Raw genomic sequence first — 15,788 nt, 5'->3', positions numbered from 1 at the left:
ATTTTTTTGATACTAAATTATAAAATTGCTTAGTAATATATTATTTATTAACTTTTGTTGTAAACAAATCCATATAATTGGGCCTTTCATTGCCTTGCTAAAATTATAACAAGGGGTTTCAAATACATTGCCCAATAATATTAAAAATTTACTAAGAATCGATGCAAGCTCCACATTAATGACATATTAAACTATTAATAAAGAAACATAAGATAGAAGTTTAAGCATGAAACATGAAATTAAAATCTTGATATTAAAATAATTCATTAATATACAGAAATACTTGAGTACACTGTAAAATAAGAGTAATCAAGCATTTTCTTCCTCTTCTTCTTCCTCAAACTCTCCTTCGTCTTCAGCTGTAGCTTCTTGATATTGCTGGTATTCCGATACCAAATCATTCATATTACTTTCAGCTTCAGTAAACTCCATCTCATCCATACCCTCACCAGTGTACCAATGTAAAAACGCTTTCCTACGGAACATGGCCGTAAATTGGTCAGATATTCGCTTAAATATTTCTTGAATCGCAGTGGAATTTCCAATAAATGTAGCAGCCATTTTGAGGCCACGAGGTGGAATGTCACAAACGGCTGTCTTAACATTATTTGGAATCCATTCAACAAAGTAAGATGTATTCTTGTTTTGAATGTTTAGCATTTGTTCATCAACTTCTTTCATTGACATACGCCCTCTAAATATAGCCGCAACAGTAAGGTACCTACCATGTCTAGGATCGCATGCTGTCATCATATTTTTGGCATCAAACATTTGCTGTGTAAGCTCTGGAACAGTAAGGGCTCTATATTGTTGACTTCCTCTAGAAGTTAATGGCGCAAATCCTGGCATAAAAAAATGAAGACGAGGAAATGGTACCATGTTTACAGCTAACTTTCTTAGATCAGCATTAAGTTGACCAGGAAACCTAAGACAAGTAGTAACACCTGACATTGTCAGTGAGACCAAATGATTCAAATCTCCATATGTTGGCGATGTCAGTTTCAATGTGCGAAAGCAAATATCATACAAAGCCTCATTATCGATACAGAAAGTCTCATCAGTATTCTCTACGAGCTGATGTATGGATAAAGTTGCATTATAAGGCTCAACAACAGTATCAGAGACTTTAGGTGAAGGAACAACAGAATATGTATTCATAATTCTGTCAGGGTATTCTTCACGGACTTTAGAGATTAATAGTGTACCCATTCCAGATCCTGTCCCCCCACCCAAAGAATGGGTCAACTGAAATCCCTGAATACAGTCACAGGATTCTGACTCCTTTCGAACAACATCCAAAACAGATTCAACTAACTCGGCGCCTTCCGTGTAGTGTCCTTTGGCCCAATTGTTACCTGCACCAGATTGTCCAAAAACAAAATTATCTGGTCTAAAGATTTTCCCATAAGGACTCGAACGAACAGAGTCCATTGTCCCTGGCTCTAAGTCCACAAGCACTGCTCGTGGAACATACATTCCACCAGATGCTTCGTTATAGTATACATTGGTACGCTCCAACTGAAGGTCCGAAGTTCCATGATAAGTTCCTGTTGGATCAATGCCATGCTCATCGGATATGATTTCCCAAAACTTTGTTCCTATTTGGTTCCCGCATTGGCCTGCTTGCATGTGAACTATCTCTCTCATTTTTATTTGATACTTACGACCTCCAGTAACTCCTTAGCTTCTTAAAGGTGTGATCACTAATGTGGTACGTACAATTTTTAATTTTTCACCCACATATTCTTCCTTTTTATTATTATTATACGGCCTTCGGTCCATTTTGACTGCAATACCTCCTTTTTTTTAGGACCTTTTGACAAAAACTCTCCTTTTTCAATAAATTCAACTATCACTTCTTTTCCTTCAAGAAAAAAAAATGTAGAGAAATTAGAAAATAGAGAAAGTGCAAAAAAATTTTTAAACAGTTTCATTGGTTAAATATTCGAATTAGTGTGGTTTACTCACAAGTTCGAACCATATCGATTACCAAGTCAATTACCATCCCTGTCATTAAATTCATTCATTTCATATATATATTTTTCCTTACAAATTTTAGGGAAAAATACCACTTAAAAATATTAAAGCGAAATAATCGATATTTTCGTAATTTTGTTGCACGTAATTACCCTATTGAAAATGAAGCTAGTGTGGCAAACACTTAATAATTTATTTATTTCGATGGAGATCCTAGATCTCAGCAAGAGTAATATTCCAATATGTTTATAAGTAATTAAGCTGTTTAGAAGAGGATGCCTGACTCAATAAGTTTGGGAATTGCAATGCCATTCAGATATTCCAACAGAAGTTAAGAGGTCCGTTAAATATTTTAGCAAAACAAATAATCACATAAAAGTTCCAAATAACTATTTATATGTAATAGCAGAATAGAAAATGCTTTGCAGACCAAAAAATCGCGAAAAAAGAAGCAATCTTTACCAGTCTAAAATCCTGTTCCACATCTTTCCCAATGACAAGTGACTCAGTAGTAATGATGCAATCAGGCGTGAGCTTGAAGTATCCAGCTTATATAATTATCCACATAGAAAGTTTATCACGAGGTCCAACTTATAAATTGAATTGATAGAAATGTGATTGAGATGAATGATTTCTGCGTTATATACATCAAGGACACTGAACGACTCTTATTAATGAAATAGTGATCTTAGAGTAAGAGACGAAGCAGAGTTGATTTTCAAGAATTTCAATGAAGGGACTGTGGATAGAGGATGAGAACTCTTTCTTCCTTTCAATCGATTATTCTGTCCTTTAGGGAATTTCTTAGTTCTTATGTGTAGAAGTATATGATGATTCTGTAGAAGATCTGGATGATTTTATTTATGACAATGATTAACGAAAGCAACTATCACAGACCTTGATAAGGAGATGAGATCCATCGAGTGAAGCACAAAGACGGGAGATCCTCTGAGTGACATTGAGTATCAGGGAGCGTGTGGATGGGATAAATAAGAGTTTCTAGGAAGGGAAGGATGGATGGATGCAGATCCATGCATACGATTGATCAGTAGGAAAGATACATCCAGATGGCCATGAATTAAATATATTCCCACGCAGTTCTAACATTTCTATGCTCTCACCTTAGGTGAGTCACCTTCCTCAAAAATATTTTGGTTTTGGTATTTTGTTTGCAGCTGTACATTCCCTCGTCTCACTTGATACGTCATTATGACGTAACCAGTATCAATAATTTCGAATGTATGACTCATACCTTAAGCATAATTTATCCTTTTTGATAAATAAACGAACTAATAATATTAATCTACTGATAATCCGTTTTCAAAATACATACAAAAAATGAATACAATTTCTTGTTGATCCTTAGTCGTATATAAAGAGACTAAAAAGGAAAGGAGATAAGATCGTTGAAATAAAAAGTAAAAAATAAAAACTATGTAAAAGAATTATGTCGATTATAGAAGAATAGCATTTTATATTTTTGTTTTAATATAAGTTTGATAGTTTTTAGAGTTTAATTTAGTCGTTTACAAAGAGGCTATAAAGGAAAGAGGTGTCATATATAGCCATGAATAATAATTTTTCTTATCTCTAATTCTGATTCGTCTAAAATTCTGTGTATGCGCTATTTTTATCTCTTGCGCAGTTTAATCTTATCCTGTGTCGTGTGCCTAATATTCATCTAATATAGCGTCTAAGCAACATTTTGGACAGGGTTATGTACTTATCTTTAAAATAAACCAGAAAAATAAAATATTAATTGAAACCATAGATGATAATCAATCATAATTATGCTCTAAAAAATTATAAAAATTACTTTAAAACAAAAATACATAAGCCTAATCATCTAGGAAGGGTATTTATTGATCGAGGTTACGTGAATCCTGAACTTCATTCATATACATTGTTTTTGTTTGCTCTTTTATTTCAACTATCTTGTCACCTCTTTCCTTTTCAGTCTCTCTATATACTACTAAATGAGGAGTTTTTTTGAAATTAAAAGTAAATGAAAAAACATTCTTATATATATCTTATATAATATCTCGTATATATGTGATTCATTTTAAAAGTTGTGGGGAAATAATATCACAATGATAGTATGGGAATACCTAAGAAATAAATATCAGGTGATATGATAGACTTATTTGGCTAAATACCGGATGATTTCGTACTTTTTTTTTACGAAAAATGTATTTAAGCATAAATTTCTAGATATATGGATGAGCGGAAATTTATATATTCAACGAAGCCTCAGAGGCAAATCTTTTTCTGTTAATAATAACAAAGGATAACTATTTAAAATCAAATTCAATTTCAGACCAACTTTTCGGATGCAAAATGGTGTTTTAAACCCTACCCCAAAATTACTTTTTCACCCATGAATACGTATTTTTTTTCATCTATTGTCAAAGTAATAAAGAACAAACTCGCAAATGACGTGATCATTTAAGTCTTTTTATGCTTAAAGCAATAGACATATAAAATTTTAAATTTATAAAGTACGGTTTTAAGGTAATATCAAAGGGTAAAGGTTACAAAAAAGGTAAACTTCTTCTAAGCTTATATTTAAGCGTGTGTACTAAGGTGTCCAATTTTTAGAGTGCCCTGTTAATTCGATTTTTTGTTTGTATTTAAAAAAAAAAATTATGTTTGTAAGGTTTTAGCCTCCAAAGGTAGTTTTTGACTTCTATAAACATGTGAACATGACTTTGTCAAGGGATTCAGAAACCAGATTTTTTTTTCCAAAGTCCTTAAAAGATCCTTTTGCTTCCAAAAAGTTGGGCTAAAATTTAATGAATTAAAACACCCTACCCTATTTCATAAAAATACTGATGAATGATATTAATAAATAGTTGTATTTGAATTTTCAAACAGGTATTTAAACATAATTTTTAAGCTCCAAGTCTTATATTTGAATATTTTGGATTTGAAAAATTAATTAAAATACTATTATATTAATATAAATATAACGAATTCCGTGATGGGTAAGGGCAAACATAATAAATCCCCCCTTCCCCCTAAGATTGAGGTCTGGTGATGGGTCTGACTATAAGAATCTGTATAAATATTTTAAACGCATTAATAAAAATTTTTTATAACAGTATGGAAATAGCTTATTTGATTTCAAAAATTGTATTTAAATTTTTTTTTTTTTAAATAAATTAAAAAAACCTCACCAATGTTGTAATATTTTTCAAATGGAAAATTAATTAATTATCTAAAGAAACTTATAGTTTAACTTCATTTCAAATACAAAGATTGTTGGGATGAATATATATACTCATCCAAATATATATAACCCATCTTCTTGAAGAATGTTTTATTACTGTCATTCAATCTTCAAAATACATGTATAAGAAGTGGTCTCAAGAAGTGGTTCCAGATTCGACCCCGGATTCACTGGCAAAAGTGTGAAAAAAATATTTAGCGTGGAAAATAAACATTGATAATTGTTTAATAAGTATTTTATAGTGTAAAAATATCTGTAGATTATGATTTTTAAAGTTTCAATCCTTTATTTGTGTCGTTTAGTTAATAAATTTGAATTTGTGACCAATTTTCCTAAAAAAATAAAAATTTTGAAATTCCAATTTTGTAGACTTATAGAATCTACAATGTACATTAAAATAACCATTATTTATGTTCAAATGATAGATAGTGGCCAGGACTTAAAAAAAACTGTTTCTTGTTTCTTCCATAACTTTTGTGCAATGGACTTTTAAAAAATATGTATCAAGTGACAAACGGAATCGAAAATTCATACTTTTTGATAAATTCCTCGCTTTAAATAGACATATCCACTGATAGGAAAAGACTACAGGGTTGATTGATATATCATTTTATTTGATATTTAATCAGCTTTAAATTGATACCTAATATATACTATTTCTTGAACCGGAACATTAAAAAAAATATCATGCCTATTATCCAAATTTTATTGACGTTTGAAAAAAATACCGTCCGGCATTAAAATGGATGATACATTAAAATTTTAAGAGCTATATACTTGAAAATTTGATCGTTTGTATCTGAAATAGTATATTTTAGGCTGATGTGTTTAATTTTCTCCTATCGTCTGTAATATTTGCAGATTTTTTTTTTTTTACGATTTACCCATTTAAAATTTTATGCGAAATTTCGCATTATGAGAGGCAGCAACACAAATACGGAATAAGCGATATTCATAAAAAGTTAATCGATCATGCCCAAGATATACTTCTCTATGAAAATGATCCCCAATTTGAGTCATTCTACTTAATACTTCTGAAGAAAAAAAAAAATACACAGCACCAGAAACTCAATATAGACAAACCTTTACAAAAATGAGTATATCTAAAGAACCATTCCATATTTTGTATATTTGACTCCAGATTTAAGTTCTGCATAAAATTATAATTTAGAAAACGTGTATTACTTATAAGAATTTGAAACTTTCTATTTTCCTAATTTTGGCAGTGAACCCATAGTCGAATCTCAAACCATGTCATAATTAATCGCAACACCGAAAAAACATTAAAAATTGTCATTTATATCTAAACTGAAAGAAAAACTGGATTTGAACAACGTTCCAAAAGCATTATGACTTTAACATAAAACTTAATTTTCGTTTATAACTAAAAACTAGGTAAGTATAAAAAATTTAAATAACATATTGAAAGCATTAATTATGTCTTCTTTTATTAATAAAAATAAAGATACAAAATATCTATTATTCAATAACTATAGAACACAACCAACAAGAAGTTTCAAATATATACTTTAGCCTTTAAAAATTTATTATCAATGTGAAAGTATATAAAAGAATCAGAAGCTATCAAGCTCATTTATGAATTTTATAAATTTCAATAAAGTGACACTGCCAATTTGAATATTTTCTACCTTATTATAAACTTTTAATCAATTTTTACAAGGTCTCTAATCATTGGACTAGTTTTATCATATCAGTTAATTGGAAATTTGTAGATTAAATTTGAAGGTTCCTATGGAAGATGTTATTCGCCTTCTTGTAATGAGTTCATGTGCTTTAGTCTTAAATTTTCTTGCTTTTTCCAAGTCAAATATGAAAACAATATAAATGAAGATATAATCTTAATTATTCAAAATTATATTGATATCATACATGGATTCACGTAAGAAATATAAGATTTTGTTTATAGCAGAATAATTGAGCTAGCATTTCTGGATCCATAACATCGTCGATATTCTATTAATATTATATATCAGAGTATTTTCTTTAGCGAGTAATTTCAACTCCTATATGATACGAGTAAGCTTATGCTGGGAGTGAAAAAATTTCCTTGAAAACCTCAGCGTGCTTGAAATTTAAGATATTGTAGTGACTAGTATACTCTTTGGTCAATATCTTGTATTATGTAAATTACAAGAAATCGTGTCCTATTAAATCTGGAGACAGATATACCCATTCCAAATAATGAAGCATCAGTTTTTTTTAAATATATATTCCTCTCATAAAAGTCCTTCTTCAAGGACGTGGATATCCTCCACCACACAAAATGAAATGAATACGTTGTTTTGGATTAAAATTTGACAAAATAATTCGAACAATGAAGTAGATACTTATCTGCCTCGTGATATGGAGAAGAAACAAGGACTCTTGAAGATTTTTTGCTGTTCAAAAACATATTTCTTTAACTTTTACGAATCAATAACATGTACTTAAGTGCATTATTAAAAGTCCAAAGCATCACAATAGTAATATACAAAATTCCTTGAGGAACCAAATAAAAAAGGTGAGCTTTAGAGGTTTTGTTTATTACTATTGTGATGCTTTGGACTTTAATTCACTTATTGCATTTATATTGCTGCTACATTTAAAATAGGAAAAGTGCAGGAAAATATTAAAATTAACGACTTTTTTATTTGATGGAAACAATTCACAAGAAAATACTTGTAATTATTATCTTTGAGTCAGTCTTTACTGCATTAGTGCCATCTATTTTTTGAAAACCTTATGACAAAACCTTTCCTTGTACAATAACTTCAAGTATTTTCTTGTGAATTTTTTCCATCAAATAAAAAAGTAATTAACTATAATATTTTCCTGCACTACTCCTATTTTAAATGTAGCAGCAATTCATTTTCTCCCATCAAAATCATATAACAGGCAGCCGATATTAACAATGGTCTAATTCAGTAATACCATATTTCTTGCTCCTGCCTTCTCCTTGCGCTCTTACACCATTCCCATTTCTAATCATAAATCATAATTTATGTGTATTTTCAGTCTATTTTAAGAGTTGAATAAAATATAAACGCTGGTTTGTGAAAATGAATTTTGTTTCTTTTTATTAGAGAGCGCTCTTAAGACTAAAGTACTCCTCTTGCATTAAACCTGGTACTATATATATGGGGATTTACAACTACTATTTGATTCACCAAACCTTTGGATACGTTTAGGCATAACTTCGATTTACATTACTCAGCACAAAGACAGGACGTCGTTACTTTAATAGTATCACGCAACTTTTCCTCAGAAATGAAAAAGGGGAAGCCCAAAATCATCTGGTAATAGACAAATAAGTCTATCATATCAACTGCTATTTATCCCTTAAGTAATTCCAGACTATCATCGTAATATTATTTATAGCCGACTTTTATAATGCATAACACATATACATATTTCGTATATCCCACATAGTATATTTTCGATACTAAATTATAATATTGCTTAGTAATATTTTATTTATTAATTCTTTTGTAAACAAATCCATATAATTGGGCCTTTCATTGCCTTCCTAAAATTATAAAAAGGGGTTTCAAATACATTGCCCGATAATATTAAAAATTTACTAAGAATAGATGCAAGCTCCACATTAATGACATATTAAACTATTAATAAAGAAACATAAGATAGAAATTTAAGCATGAAACATGATATTAAAATAATTCATTAATATACAGAAATACTTGAGTACACTGTAAAATAAGAGTAATCAAGCATTTTCTTCCTCTTCTTCTTCCTCAAACTCTCCTTCGTCTTCAGCTGTAGCTTCTTGATATTGCTGGTATTCCGATACCAAATCATTCATATTACTTTCAGCTTCAGTAAACTCCATCTCATCCATACCCTCACCAGTATACCAATGTAAAAACGCTTTCCTACGGAACATGGCCGTAAATTGGTCAGATATTCGCTTAAATATTTCTTGAATCGCAGTGGAATTTCCAATAAATGTAGCAGCCATTTTGAGGCCACGAGGTGGAATGTCACAAACGGCTGTCTTAACATTATTTGGAATCCATTCAACAAAGTAAGATGTATTCTTGTTTTGAATGTTTAGCATTTGTTCATCAACTTCTTTCATTGACATACGCCCTCTAAATATAGCCGCAACAGTAAGGTACCTACCATGTCTAGGATCGCATGCTGTCATCATATTTTTGGCATCAAACATTTGCTGTGTAAGCTCTGGAACAGTAAGGGCTCTATATTGTTGACTTCCTCTAGAAGTTAATGGCGCAAATCCTGGCATAAAAAAATGAAGACGAGGAAATGGTACCATGTTTACAGCTAACTTTCTTAGATCAGCATTAAGTTGACCAGGAAACCTAAGACAAGTAGTAACACCTGACATTGTCAGTGAGACCAAATGATTCAAATCCCCATATGTTGGCGATGTCAGTTTCAATGTGCGGAAGCAAATATCATACAAAGCCTCATTATCGATACAGAAAGTCTCATCAGTATTCTCTACGAGCTGATGTATGGATAAAGTTGCATTATAAGGCTCAACAACAGTATCAGAGACTTTAGGTGAAGGAACAACAGAATATGTATTCATAATTCTGTCAGGGTATTCTTCACGGACTTTAGAGATTAATAGTGTACCCATTCCAGATCCTGTCCCCCCACCCAAAGAATGGGTCAACTGAAATCCCTGAAGACAGTCACAGGATTCTGACTCCTTTCGAACAACATCCAAAACAGATTCAACTAACTCAGCGCCTTCCGTGTAGTGTCCTTTGGCCCAATTGTTACCTGCACCAGATTGTCCAAAAACAAAATTATCTGGTCTAAAGATTTTCCCATAAGGACTCGAACGAACAGAGTCCATTGTCCCTGGCTCTAAGTCCACAAGAACTGCTCGTGGAACATACATTCCACCAGATGCTTCGTTATAGTATACATTGGTACGCTCCAACTGAAGGTCCGAAGTTCCATGATAAGTTCCTGTTGGATCAATGCCATGCTCATCCGATATGATTTCCCAAAACTTTGTTCCTATTTGGTTCCCGCATTGGCCTGCTTGCATGTGAACTATCTCTCTCATTTTTATTTGATACTTACGACCTCCAGTAACTCCTTAGCTTCTTAAAGGTGTGATCACTAATGTGGTACGCACAATTTTTAATTTTTCACCCACATATTCTTCCTTTTTATTATTATTATCCGGCCTTCGGTCCATTTTGACTGCAATACCTCCTTTTTGTAGGACCTTTTTACAAAAACCTCTCCTTTTTCAATAAATTCAACTATCACTTCTTTTCCTTCAAGAAAAAAAAACCGTAGAGAAATTAGAAAAAAGAGAAAGTGCAAAAAAAAAATTGAAACAGTTTCATTGGCTTAATATTCGAATTAGTGTGGTTTACTCACAAGTTCGAACCATATCAATTACCATCCCTGTCATTAAATTCATTCATTTCATATATATATTTTTCCTTACAAATTTTAGGGAAAAATACCACTTAAAAATATTAAAGCGAAATAATCGATATTTTCGTAATTTTGTTGCACGTAATTGCCCTGTTGAAAATGAAGCTAGTGTGGCAAACACTTAATAATTTATTTATTTCGATGGAGATCCTAGATCTCAGCAAGAATAATATTCCAATATGTTTATAAGTAATTAAGCTGTTTAGAAGAGGATGCCTGACTCAATAAGTTTGGGAATTGCAATGCCATTCAGATATTCCAACAGAAGTCCACTGAAGTTAAGAGGTCCGTTAAATATTTTACTAAACGAATAATCACATAAAAGTTCCAAATAACTATTTATATGTAATAGCAGAATAGAAAATGCTTTGCAGACCAAAAAATCGCGAAAAAAGAAGCAATCTTTACCAGTCTAAAATCCTGTTCCACATCTTTCCCAATGACAAGTGACTCAGTAGTAATGATGCAATCAGGCGTGAGCTTGAAGTATCCAGCTTATATAATTATCCACATAGAAAGTTTATCACGAGGTCCAACTTATAAATTGAATTGATAGAAATGTGATTGAGATGAATGATTTCTGCGTTATATACATCAAGGACACTGAACGACTCTTATTAATGAAATAGTGATCTTAGAGTAAGAGACGAAGCAGAGTTGATTTTCAAGAATTTCAATGAAGGGACTGTGGATAGAGGATGAGAACTCTTTCTTCCTTTCAATCGATTATTCTGTCCTTTAGGGAATTTCTTAGTTCTTATGTGTAGAAGTATATGATGATTCTGTAGAAGATCTGGATGATTTTATTTATGACAATGATTAACGAAAGCAACTATCACAGACCTTGATAAGGAGATGAGATCCATCGAGTGAAGCACAAAGACGGGAGATCCTCTGAGTGACATTGAGTATCAGGGAGCGTGTGGATGGGATAAATAAGTGGTCAAATAAGAGTTCCTAGGAAGGGAAGGATGGATGGATGCAAATTCATGCATACGATTGATCAGTAGGAAAGATACATCCAGATGGCCATGAATTAAATATATTCCCACGCAGTTCTAACATTTCTATGCTCTCACCTTAGGTGAGTCACCTTCCTCAAAAATATTTTGGTTTTGGTATTTTGTTTGCAGCTGTACATTCCCTCGTCTCACTTGATACGTCATTATGACGTAACCAGTATCAATAATTTCGAATGTATGACTCATACCTTACATACCTTAAGCATAATTTATCTACTGATAATCCGTTTTCAAAATACATACAAAAAATGAATACAATTTCTTGTTGATCCTTAGTCGTATATAAAGAGACTAAAAAGGAAAGGAGACAAGATCGTTGAAATAAAAAGTAAGAAATAAAAACTAGGTAAAAGAATTATGTTGCAGATTCACGTAACCTCAATATATAAAAAAATAGAATGTAAATACCCTTCGTTGATTATTAGTAGGGTGGACAGATTTGAGGGAGCAAAACCACTTATTTGGAAATTGATACATCGTTAGTGATAGAAAGTTGATACGGTCTGATGAAAAACAGTATGCAAAATTTCAGGGCTTAAAATTTTTGGTTCAGCCTCCAACACAGGATTGAATTTGCCTTTCTTTTAATTTTGCTTAAATGGTTTTTTTTTATTATATCAAATATATTGAATACAAAAAGATTAGTATTATTTTTATTTTCTTTTATTTTTTGCTTATTATATGATAAGTGGATTCTTATAAAATAGTAACTAGTCGAGTAACATATGAATAGAATCTAGAACAATAAAGGTTATAAGCCCAAATTAATTTATAAACAAATAAGTTATTACTATTTTAAATAGTAATAACCGTATTTGCTTTGACGAGCAGCATTTTAGTGATTTTTTAACATTAATTACTACAGCCTGTGCTGTTTTTAAGGGATACTTCCCCTAGGATTCACGCTTTTACTTAACATATCGGAGCCTAAGATTTTACCTTTATTTAAGGTCCCACTCAATGTAAAACCCTCGCTTAAAACAGCCATTTTCATGAGAATCAATCAAAGCAAGCTTATTATTCGTACCTTTTTGTCAATATGAAGAATAATAATAGCTTATTAGGGTTATAATTATCAGCTTAGAAAGGTAATACTTCCATCACTTAACCGTCATGTTTTTCCATTATTTGCCAGGAAATGTGCTAAATACTTGTTATTCGGTTCTGAAACAAGAACACATGTTCTTTTTTTTTTGTGTAAAACTTAACAGCTAGGCTTTAAGTTATTCATATCGTTTTGAATCAAAATATATGCCTGTTACTGACAGAGTAAGTTTTGCAGTAAATTATTATCTTTCTTAATTTATAAACATTCTCTTAACTTAATTTTTGTCTAAAACATTTTTGCGTTAAATTTATTGATAAGTCCAAGGTGTGGATGAAATTGGAACAGCTTCATTGGTTTAATGTTCGAATCAGTGTGGTTTAGTGACATGTTCGAACCATATCAATATCAGGCAATTATCGACGTTAGATCATATAAAAATAGAAGAAAAACAAAAAATTCTAATTAGGGCACGAGCAAACTAAAAAATATATACTTTATCCATCAGGGGTATAACTCACTGTCGCTTGGGCTAATATCAATATGGATTGCTTAAGGACGCTAGTATTGCTTAAGATTACGTCAGCTGTTGTGTGACGCCATTGTATTCTCTAGCTATATTAATAATATTTCATATTTATAAATTACAATACTGCGGTATTTGTATGTTGTAAGCTAAACTCTAGCTTCCGTGGGAGAAAAAACATATTGACATTTGAAACGAGATGCAGTCCAATTTCTTTTTCCTTAGTCATAAGTAGGTAAAAATCTAGCCGAGGAATATTTACCCTTGATCAAAATTGGGCAAGTTTAAGGTCTTTAAATCTTCCTAAGAAATTTTAATTTATAAACCCATACTTTATTATAGAATCGTAACATAATTCATATCGATGACAATGGCATGCTAATGACTCCTGATTGGATGTGTTAGGGGAGGAGGTATTGACTGAGAACATCAACGAGGGTAATTTAACTCCAACACAAAACGAAGATGATCAATCAGATCCGTTGACCAAAAAGAATAAATACGTTCAAACTACTTGTAACAAAGAACAACTTTTTCGACCTATGTTCTCGATCCAAAACGTTGTCAATAATCTATCAGGTAGATGAATAAAATACTATGTATCCTGGGATATTCTGCAAAATGATATTTAAGTTGTATTTTAAATCAGTATCTATGGTTTGACAAAATAAAAATGGTAAAACATATTTTTTTTTTTTACATTATTCAATTTTTTTAATTTAAAATATTCAAGCCCTATTTTGCAGACGAGCATGAATTTGACTGTAAACAATTCAATTTATTTCAGTGATCGCCTACTACACAGGACTGAGTAACTTCAGTCACTTGAAATGTTTGTATTTTTCTCTTGGTTGATCATCTAAACTATGAGAGAGAGGACAAGTTATTTCTCACATTGATAAAGTTACACCAAAACAAGGATGATATTGAAATTTTTATTATGTTTAAAATACATCAGTCAGAAAAGCAGTCGGAAAAACATGGTTGAACATTATGTATTATCAATTTAAAGAAATTAATCTGTTCTTGCAGATTGACATCATAGACCTCTACATGGCAGAGGACTTTAAGTCGAAATTCTCAAATACAAGAATGATCTTGGATCTTCTGAATTTCTAATCAAATATTTAAAAGAACTGTTGTAATCCTCATAATCACTTTCTTGATACACTTCGTCTTCCTAAATTATAAAATTGTATGGGTAGTATGAAAATCCCTATTTTTGTCTAATTTTCAATAATATTAGAATATTCAAAAAGGGATTAGATAAAACTTAAATCAAATAATTTGGTATTAGCCACAACCAATGGATTCTAAAATAAGTAATTGTATTTAAACTTCTAACTTAATAAAAACAATTAATAAGAACCATATGGATATCATCATGTATGTATTAAATATTAACATAAAGAAATAAAAATTGAAGTGATAAGTATCAGTCCTAAGTATTTAATTTAAAATATTAAAACATAGTTATAAATTTCCTTTGCATAAGAGGTCAGAGGGCTCCGATAAAAATAGTAGTAAAAATCATCTTGACTTTCAAGAGAAGAAATGTTGGTCCCCTTTGACAACTTCAAGAGAATGATTAATTCATGAATGGACTCTATTCGTATTATCTTGAAAGATCCTGATCCAAAGGATTGATAACTCTTCGTTATCCTGGTGAGTTAGTCCTTGCTCACTAAAGAAACAGATTCCGAAGATTGAAATTAGTTGTCATTAGCATCGACATGAGGAGAGGCAGTCCATACTCATCTAGAAACTCTTTCCGAAGAAAAAAACAAACATTTTCTTGTTGCCTAACCTTTTAATTGTAACATTGACTAATAAATGGATTAGTTGTAATGAATATAAATCAAAATTGCAATTCAAGGACTACTAGCGACAAGGACTTCACATGTTTCTTATTTTATGAAAAGAATAGATTCTTGTAACTAACTTCTTGGATGGTCCAACTCATCTTTGGAAGAACCACTTCGAGTCAAGAATACTTTTAATTTCATTATCACTTAATAAAAATTAAAATCACATTCATAAAGTCTCAAATAATAATGACTAATAAAATTAAAGGACTTTTGTCAACAAGTCACTAAACTTCGTCTGAAAGTCTTTCTCTTTCTAGTAGCGAATATTCTTTGAACGGATAATTATCATTATTATTCAGAGAGGCTACTCACTGGTGATATGTTTACAAACGAATATAAGTCAACAACGTACATATCCTATTCTCTGATATGTAACTCATTCAGATCCCTACAACCATACGCCGCCCACTGGTATCGATTTTACGAAAAACTTTCATTTTCGAAAAACATCATTGTGAGCACCCTGCCACTAAATTCTTTAATACATTTATTTTAATTAAGAGAATACATCATTATGTTAATATTACGTATATATATTTAATAAATAAAGAAATGAATTGATACCAGAAACTTAAGAATATTAAATGAAAATCAAATAATAAGCATGAATGGGAAAATAAAAACATCATATAATTTATAAGCATTGATCCAATTGTTCCAAATACACTTGTCCCCA

General features: G+C 31.2%; 2 protein-coding genes and 1 long non-coding RNA gene across 10 annotated transcripts; 1 reads left to right on the top strand and 2 right to left on the bottom strand.

The window, feature by feature from the left end:
• Positions 1 to 29: 29 nt before the first annotated feature.
• LOC121119825 (tubulin beta-4 chain) lies at positions 30 to 3,360 on the bottom strand. Of its 4 annotated transcripts, none has more exons than XM_071889160.1 (3): positions 2,875 to 3,136; positions 2,440 to 2,813; positions 30 to 1,864 (listed from the first exon to the last, which is right to left on the bottom strand). In XM_071889160.1, the coding sequence occupies exon 3, from the start codon at positions 1,645 to 1,647 to the stop codon at positions 310 to 312; it is 1,338 nt and encodes a 445-aa protein (XP_071745261.1). In that variant the 5' UTR covers positions 1,648 to 1,864; positions 2,440 to 2,813; positions 2,875 to 3,136; the 3' UTR covers positions 30 to 309. The 4 variants fall into 4 exon arrangements, with proteins under 4 accessions (XP_071745261.1, XP_071745262.1, XP_040570563.1 ...); XM_071889161.1 differs by having other exon boundaries at positions 2,440 to 2,824; positions 2,875 to 3,114; XM_040714629.2 differs by having other exon boundaries at positions 2,440 to 3,360.
• A 5,256-nt stretch (positions 3,361 to 8,616) lies between these two features.
• On the bottom strand, positions 8,617 to 13,243 carry LOC121119824 (tubulin beta-4 chain). Of its 5 annotated transcripts, none has more exons than XM_040714628.2 (3): positions 11,495 to 13,243; positions 11,060 to 11,444; positions 8,617 to 10,485 (listed from the first exon to the last, which is right to left on the bottom strand). In XM_040714628.2, the coding sequence occupies exon 3, from the start codon at positions 10,266 to 10,268 to the stop codon at positions 8,931 to 8,933; it is 1,338 nt and encodes a 445-aa protein (XP_040570562.1). In that variant the 5' UTR covers positions 10,269 to 10,485; positions 11,060 to 11,444; positions 11,495 to 13,243; the 3' UTR covers positions 8,617 to 8,930. The 5 variants fall into 5 exon arrangements, with proteins under 5 accessions (XP_040570562.1, XP_040570560.1, XP_071745260.1 ...); XM_040714626.2 differs by having other exon boundaries at positions 11,060 to 11,433; positions 11,495 to 11,966; XM_071889159.1 differs by lacking the exon at positions 11,060 to 11,444 and having other exon boundaries at positions 11,871 to 11,966.
• A 38-nt stretch (positions 13,244 to 13,281) lies between these two features.
• On the top strand, positions 13,282 to 14,676 carry LOC121119823 (uncharacterized). Its single transcript, XR_005864852.2, has 3 exons — positions 13,282 to 13,533; positions 13,587 to 13,823; positions 14,032 to 14,676. It is a non-coding gene; the product is annotated as an uncharacterized lncRNA (long non-coding RNA).
• The last annotated feature ends 1,112 nt before the right edge of the window (positions 14,677 to 15,788 follow it).

This window comes from Lepeophtheirus salmonis, chromosome 6, assembly GCF_016086655.4.
Source record: "Lepeophtheirus salmonis chromosome 6, UVic_Lsal_1.4, whole genome shotgun sequence".
In the NCBI taxonomy this organism is placed as follows: Eukaryota; Metazoa; Arthropoda; class Copepoda; order Siphonostomatoida; family Caligidae; genus Lepeophtheirus; species Lepeophtheirus salmonis.
This window is presented reverse-complemented; position numbering and strand designations above follow the sequence as displayed.